This window comes from Chaetura pelagica, unplaced genomic scaffold (assembly GCF_000747805.2).
Source record: "Chaetura pelagica isolate M959 unplaced genomic scaffold, ChaPel_1.0 scaffold132, whole genome shotgun sequence".
Lineage (NCBI taxonomy): Eukaryota > Metazoa > Chordata > Aves > Apodiformes > Apodidae > Chaetura > Chaetura pelagica.
Genome location: NW_009952709.1, coordinates 135,562 through 143,582, shown reverse-complemented (window position 1 = coordinate 143,582; position 8,021 = coordinate 135,562). Strand labels below are relative to the sequence as shown.

The 8,021-nt window shown below is 51.9% G+C and overlaps 1 protein-coding gene across 1 annotated transcript in view; it reads left to right on the top strand.

Annotated features, from left to right (window-relative positions):
• The window catches only part of GRIN1 (glutamate receptor, ionotropic, N-methyl D-aspartate 1), a 69,750-nt gene that overhangs the window by 29,509 nt on the left and 32,220 nt on the right, over positions 1–8,021 (top strand). The window contains exon 3 of the mRNA XM_009994327.1: positions 5,136–5,312. Within this exon, the coding sequence (XP_009992629.1) occupies positions 5,136–5,312 (177 nt within the window). The remainder of the gene's footprint in view (positions 1–5,135; positions 5,313–8,021) is intronic.

The following is an 8,021-nucleotide window of genomic DNA, read 5'->3' as shown; positions in this document are numbered from 1 at the left end:
AGTCCAACCCCCCTGCCAGAGCAGGACCAAAACCAGGGCAGGTCACTCAGAAAGGCATCCAGACAGGGCTGGAAAGGCTCCAGAGAAGGAGACTCCACAGCCTCTCTGGGCAGCCTGTCCCAGGGCTCTGTCACCCTCACAGCAAAGAAGTTCTTCCTCGTGTTGAGGTGGAACTTCCTGGGCTCCAGTTTGAATCCATTGCCCCTTGTCCTGTCCCAGGGCACAAGTCACAAGAGCTTGTCCTGCCTTCTTGATGTCCCTGTGTATTGATAGACATTCATTAGATCCCCCCTCAGTCTTCTCCTCTCTAGGCAGAACAGCCCCAGGTCTCTCAGCCTTTCCTCATCAGGCAGGTGTTCCAGTCCCTTCATCATCCTCGTGGCCTCCCCTGGACTCTCTCCAGTAGATTCCAGCAGGACCCAGTACTGGTTGTGCTCACCCTGGGGGCTGGACCCTTCCCTGGCGCACTGCACCTCAGACATTCTTTTCCTGTCTGAAGCCTCATAAAGCCCACTTGGCTCCCTGCAGAGCTGGAGGGGTGACCTGCTGTGGCAGCCCTCTGGGGTGGCAGGGAGGTGGGTGCCCCCCACAGAGGGTTTGGGGGTGTCAGGCAGATGAGGGGCTGTGGGGTGCACTTGTCTGACCGAGCCATGGTGGCCATGCTGTGTGTGTCCCTGCTCCAGGCACTCACAGAATAGAATCATAGGATCACAGAATGGGTTTGGCTGGAAAAGACCTTAAAGGTCATCAAGTCCAGCTGTTAACCCAGCCCTGCCAAGGCTACCACCGACTCATGTCCCTCAGCACCACATCTACATGGCTTTTCAACCCCTCCAGGGATGATGAATCCACCCCTGCCCTGGGCAGCCTGGGCCAGGGCCTGACAACCCTTTTGGCACAGAAATTCTTTCCAATATCCAATTTAAACCTCCCCTGGTGCACCTTGAGGCTGTTTCCACTTGTTCACTTGCTTTTTCCTTGGGAGAAGAGACTGACCCCCCCCCCCATCACTCCCAACCTCCCTTCAGGGAGTTGCAGAGCACCAGAAAGTCTTCCCTCAGCCTCATTCTCTCCAGGCTGAACACCCTCCCAGTTCCCTCAGCTTATCAGAAAACTTGTGCTCCAGACCCTTCACTCAAGCCTGGTTGGGCTCTTGCTCTGCATCCTTCCCTCCGTGGCAGCTGGAGCTTGAGGACTGAAGCTCTCTGAAGACTTGCAGGGATGAGATGGGGCAAAGGTAGGGCCTGAGTGGGTAGTGAAGCAAGGGAGAACTGGCAGGAGCTGGAGAGGATGGCAAAGGTGGGAGGGCAGGACAGCAGAGAAAAGGGGTGTGAAGATGTAGGACTGGACAGACAAGACTCTGCATCCCCAAGCAGGACAGGACGGCTGGTGCCACACAGGGACATTCAGCTGCTTCCCTTTTTGGTTTCCACTGATCCGCTTGTGTGGTTGGTTTGGGGGTTTTTTTGGGTTCTTCATGGTTTTTGGTGGGTTTTTTGTTGTGTTTTTTGGTGTTTTGTTTTTTTTTTTAAATTCAGGAAATTATCTTTCAGCTTCGTTTCTATGGAAACAAGCTTGTAAGATCACTTCGTGTGCATGCCCCGATGGGTTTTGAAGGCATCAGCCAATTTTAGTTAAATTTTACAGAGGTTTGAAGTCTCAGCATTATTTTTGGTCCCCCTGAGGTCAAGCTGCTGGGGAGAGGAAAAATGTGGGCCCCAGCAGAGACAGGTTTGCCCAGTACCTTTAGATGCTCTCAGAGCATCTCCAGTAGAGCACAACAATCCACGAGCTGTAGGTGCTCTTTCAACAAAGCAACCCAAGGGAAGCAGCTTCATTGTCCCTGTATTCAAAGCACTATTTGTTCTAGAAACAGTCTTGCAGCCATCAAGCGAAGCACTCTGGCTTGGCAGCCTTTATTTGGCCTTATGAAATCATTACCTGCTTCTTCACTGAGATCCTCACACCACCCATCAGGGTCCTGCCAGCACGGTGAGGGGGTCTCTGGAGCCTCGTCCCCTTGGAGTGAGTGGGAGGTGAGCAGGGAGCTGCAGGAGGAGGGAAGAGGGTCCCATGGTAAGGGCAGCAGAGCTGTTCCCATGACTGGGGTGTCCATCGCTGTGGGCAGCCCCTGGTGGGCTCTGCATGGACTGGGCATGGCAAGAATCATGCTCTGACCTCCTCGTGCTGGGCCCCCTGAGCAGGCAGGCTGGACCATTGCTGTAGAGCTTCTGTTTGCAGGTGTCTCCGGGGGGATTTACATCTCCTTGACATCTCAGCTGAAAAAAATGAGGTGACGTCGTCTCGACAATATGAGCAATATGAAAGGACACTGAGGGAGCTGGGATGGGCTGGTGCCCTTCATCACCACCACGTGGGACCATCCCCACGTGATGGGGATGGAGGGACCTGCTGGGTGCCCCAAGGTGCTGAGCCCCCCACCACCTGCCAGTGAGAGACAAGACCCCTCCCCATGGCACCTCGTGGCCACGTGCAGACTGTGTGAGCAGCTCTGCAAACACCTGGGCAGGTTCCCTGCAGGGACACAGGCACCCACACCTTCCTGCAGGCATGTGCTCCCCTTTGTGTGCACACAGAGGCCCTGGTTGCACACACACACACACACACCCCCCTACTCAAACACCTACTGAAATTCAGCTTCTTTTCCTATCTACTCAGATCAGCAAAGTCAGCACTACCAATATTTTGCCATTCCTGAGACCATGGTCCCAGCCTGATAAACTCATGCTCAGTGTTTTTAGGCTTCATCCCCATGGGTTTCTGCTGACCTGAATCCACCTTGAAACCTGGATCCCATCCCAACTGGTATTTACTTACTTTTTGCAGCAATAGGATTAAGTGAGGGAGTGCAGGGCTGAGCAGTCAGGGCAGGTTTAAAGGAGATGTTAGGAAGAAATTCTTTGCTGTGAGGGTGGTGAGACCCTGGCCCAGGTTACCCAGAGCAGCTGTGGCTGCCCCATCCCTGGCAGCGTTGAAGGGCAGGTTGGATGTGTGTCCAAGCTGAGCATAGAATGCAAGTGCTCGTCCTGAAATCCAAACTCAGCATTAGCAGTTAATTATTGTTAATTTCTCTATTTAAAAACTACAGTTCTGTAATCCAAGAGCTGAGACACCATCATAACGAGTCCATGATACTTTTGACACCACCTCAGAGGGCAAATTTGCCTGAACTGTCAAATCAAGTTCGTCTCCAACTTCGCAGTGAAGTTTGCCCAGATACACATATTTATAACACTTAAGAAAGCCACCATCAGTTTGAGCAGCATTTCTACAAGCTATTTGGGGAGTTAGAAAATAATTCAAAGTGACAAATATTGAAATTTCAAAGGTATTTTCATTTCAAAAAAGGGAATGAAATAGTTTTAAGTTAGGTTTTTAATTTTTTTTTGTCTGGTGTTTTTTTGTTGTGTTTTGTGTTTTTTTTTAGCTATTCTGTTCTTTTTTCATTTGTCTTCTGATTTTTTTCCCCCATTTCCTTTTTTCATTTCTGTGGATTTCCTTGAAGCAATTAAAAATGCTGATGGATTAAAAATTACAAATGCTCAGCCACACTTTTTGTTCCTCTGGTCCAAGCTGTGGATCTGGACCTGGAAACATTTGGACATCTCTGCCGACTCCAAAGGGAGCTTGAGCAACGTGGTGGTGTGAAGGCCACCATTGTCTTTCCACTGATTGTCCCTATGGTGCTTCTGCCCCATCCCATTGTTTAGGACAGGGCTGTGAGATGAGCTGCACTTCTCCTGCTCCCTATGCAATTGGGAATGTTTGCATCAATCATAGAAAACTGCAGCTCTGAGATGCTTTTTGCAGATCTCCTGGGTAATTTCTTCCTGCCATTGAGCATCCACAGTTCTTCTTGATCTTCAGTAATTAGGAAATGTTTCCAGAGGTTTGATGCTTTTTCTGCTGCCTCCATCAAGTCTGGGTTTTGGGACAGGACAGGGACAGACACACTGTCCCACCCCAGAGACCTGACCATGACAGGGGGGTTGCAGTGTTCTCTGTAGGTTGCATGTTCAGTTTGACTTTACCACCGTGTTGATTGTGAGGAGAAGGCATGATCTGCTCTGCCCACCCCTCCTGCACGGGTCCATGGTGGACATGACACCCTTTCTCTCTCACAGGGAATCACTTAGACCCATTCAGGACATTTGGTCAGGTCCCTGGAGGAGCAACTTTGGACAAGTCCTTTTTGTCCAGAGGACCATCTTAGCCTTAAAAAAGAAATATGATGGTGCTTTGTTTTCATGCTCTTCTGCTGAGGCTGCTGCCTCCCTCCAGCACGTACCTGGCTCCTCAAGCAGCCTCCATGCTGAGCTCAAGCACTTTCCTATTCTAATATTTGACTCCAGGGCCTTTTGGAAAAGCTGCATTTTTTAAAACCGCTCTGTCAGCTACAGCTTTTGGTCCAATGGCTCCCCAAAGAGTGCTGCAGTTAATTAGGCTGGAAAGGCTCTTGCTCAATCACCCAACCCTAATGATGTCTATAACCAACCCAGGTAGGTTCACCAGGGCACGTGTCCAGAGCTGCTGCCCGGGTGCTGCTGAGGAACAGGCTGACCTAGAAACTGCCGAGCAGCATGTTACAAAACTGCTTTTCTGAACTTCTCTCATGAAAAATGACTAATATCATAGAATCACAGATGGGTTTGGGTTGGAAGGGACCTTAAATATCACCCAGTTCCACCCCCTGCCATGGCAAGATACACCTGCCCCTACTTGTCGCTCTCTGCAGAGGATTCATTTTGGTTTTTTTGTCCTTTGCTCAGTAATCTTCCCACCCCAGAAGAAAGGCTGTATTTGCACCAAAGCTGCTGCCAGTTTGTTGCTGGACAGGATTTTTTCACCAGATCTCAAAAACCCTCTTTGCCATGTGCTAGGTCAACCACAGAGTGGTACAGAATCATAGCCAGGGTTTGCTTCTCACCCAGAAGAAGGGAGTGCAGGTCCCAGAGGCTGGCTCCAAGTGTGTGACCTAGAGGTCTGCCAAAACCTGCTGCTCTGCCTCTGGCCTTGTGATCCCTGCCCTGTCCCCACAAACCTGCCCGGTCCCCAAGATATACCCTGGCCCATGACCCAAGCAGTCTTTGTTGAGCTCTTGTTCTTCCTTGCAGAGCATCCACCTGTCCTTCTTGCGCACAGTCCCACCATACTCTCACCAGGCCAACGTCTGGTTTGAGATGATGAGAGTCTTCAACTGGAACCACGTCATTCTGATAGTCAGCGATGACCACGAAGGTCGTGCTGCACAAAAGAAGCTGGAGACCCTCTTGGAGGAGAGAGAGTCCAAGGTCAGTTCCTGAACATTGTCTTGTAGCTTTGTTTAAGCAACAACAAAACTAGAAGTCTCGGGCTGTTGTATGTATGTAGATTTCTGTATGTAAAACACCTTTTCTTTCCATTGTAACATGGCTGACATGCTTAAAGCATCAACAGTGTCTGACTAGTACCTGACAGAACTTTGTACTTTATTCATTTCACTTGCTTTGCCATGGTCAAAATCTCCTACATGTAAATCGACTACAAAATGAAGGGAAGGATAACCTGGAGCTCTGCAAATGCCTCGCCCAAGAGTCCCACCCAAGGAGAGGACCTGTCGCTCAGCTTAGGGAAGCACCTGCCCCGTGACAGCCACCCAGGGGCCAGGCAGACCCAACTGTGCCAAACCAACCCCGAATTGGCTAACCCAGCTCACCTTAGGGCCAGGAGGGGCAGGGCCACCAGCAGGTGCTGCCCGGGAGGTCATGCTCCCTCTCTATAAAGCTGCCGGCGCGGCCGGCGCCCCGTTCCCATCCCATTGAAGCTCATGCCAAACACGCTTTCCTGACACCCCATGCTGGGACCAGAGGGCGGTTGGGGCTGGCGGGAGCAGCTTTATGGAGGAGGTGCACTGTCCTGCACCCAGGGCCAGCAGGGAGCAGGGGGACAGGCAGGGGAGGTCCCTGAGCGTGCTGGAAATTCAGGAGGACTGTCAGAGACCTGCTGCCCTGGAGTGACAGACTGAGCCAGTGCTCAAGATGAGCGGGGAAGGTGGACAAGGGGAGTCCTTCTGCTGCAGGCACCTGTATGGAAGGCAAGGAACCACCTTGTGCCCTACAGGATGAAGTCCCAGAATGTCTTCTTGCCCAAGGTGAGATCCTCTTCTGGTGGGCAGAGCCCAAGCCCATCTCCAACTCTCCAGCAGCATCAGGGCAGACATTCCTGGCTGGTCCTTCCTGGGTCCACAACCTGCTCTTCTCCAGCCCCATGAGCATCTTCTGGACTTTTGGCAATTGGCTATTGAGGACATGTGGCCACAGACATTTCTACTTGGAGTTGGCAGCTGAGCTGAGACATGAGGGAGAGCAGCCTGCCGTTGCTCTGTGTCACCTCTCATCAAGCCACTGGAGGACCAACTTGTGCAGGGGTGCAGGTGGCAGAAGCCACACTGGCCACCAGGCTTTTGTTTTTGATAATGGTTCCCAGGAAGCTCCATTCTTGCTGCATCCTGGGCCATTGTGGGACACTGGTGTGCCACCAGCCATGGTGGGACCCTCCTGCCTCCAAAGGCAGGTTCCCATAGATCAGGTCTCCAGAGCCTCTTGGCAGCACAGTGTCCCTCACCCAAGGAATGCTGTGAAAAGGTTGTTCCCACTGTCAGTCTGAGGTCCCTTGTATCTTTTGCCTTCCAGTTTCCTGCAGCTCCCTCTCATGACCCCAGCCCAGTTTGCTCCATGCAATGCTCTTCAGCCTGCCTATCCTGCAGCCTTTGAGATCTGGGGCTTGGAAGACAAGGGTGGAAGTGTCTGTCCTCAGACCTGCCCCACATTTACACTGCATTTATGACATGTTTTGGTGTCTCCTGGCAGCTACTGGGCTACTGCAAATGCCCTGGCCATCCTCCAGCCTGGGGCATTTGCTCTGTGATGGTAGGTCACCCCGTGTTCCTTTTGGACTGTGTCACCACATCTTTTTCCTTTGAGGAGCTTGTTCTGGTCAAACTGACTGGTCTGACTGGTCTTGAAGGTGGTCAGTACCCCTGCTGGGGCTTTCCAGACTTCCTCAGTCTCTTCTGCTGTCTAATTACTCCTCTAATCACTGGTGTGCTGACTCTCTTCATGCCATGAAGTGGTACCTGGAGCCCTCCCCAACCTCCTTAAGGGCAGTCAGGGCCTTGGGAAGGGAGGAGGCAGGAGACCTGCTCTTGACCACTTCAAGGCTTGGATCACAGGCCCTGAGGACCTGGGACATCTGCTGTGGGTCAGAGAATCACCTGCCCACCTGAGCTCTTGGACCTGAGCATGGCTTGTTCCCTGGAGTCTGTGCCATCCCTGAGTGTCACTGAGGCACCATGGTTTGGATTTGCACTTCAAGCAGGTGCTTGGAGCCCAGCCTTGGAGCACCCTACATGCTAGTCTTGTCTTGGGTCTGTCTGCAATGACTCAGCTCGGAGCTCCTGCTTCATCCCAGTACAACTCTGCCCATGGATCTGGGCAGGCCAGCACTGCACCATCAGTGCTCAGGGGCAGCAGGAGGGGCCAGATGCTCTGAAAATCAGTTTGCCCAAGTCAGAGGTGGCAGGTCCTGGTGTGCTGGCTCCGCTGCTCTGGGGCCATGGTGGTCATGAAAGTGGCAATTTTCTGAGTGAATGCTGGAGAACATAGTGGAAAGGGAATTCTGATTTTGTGAGTATCTGTGGGAAACATGGGCAGGAGGAGCAGGAAAAAGCTGCAGGACCACAGGGAGAAATAGGAAAGAGAGGAGACATTGCTGGTCTAGTTCTGGAATAGGGATAGTGTCAGGAAGAGGCAGAGGTGACCAGGTGCCATCAGGTCCCACTTTCCTGCACCCAAGACTCTGCTTCATTTTGCTGACCAGCTTGGGTCAAGATGTCAGCACATCCTGGGCACATGAGGTGATTTGTGGCTGGAGGCTGCATGATGGGTGACCATGGTTTTGCCTAAATTGATGGTGCTTGAGGAAATGGGGCCCATGTCTCATCACTGGAGAATATTCCTGCT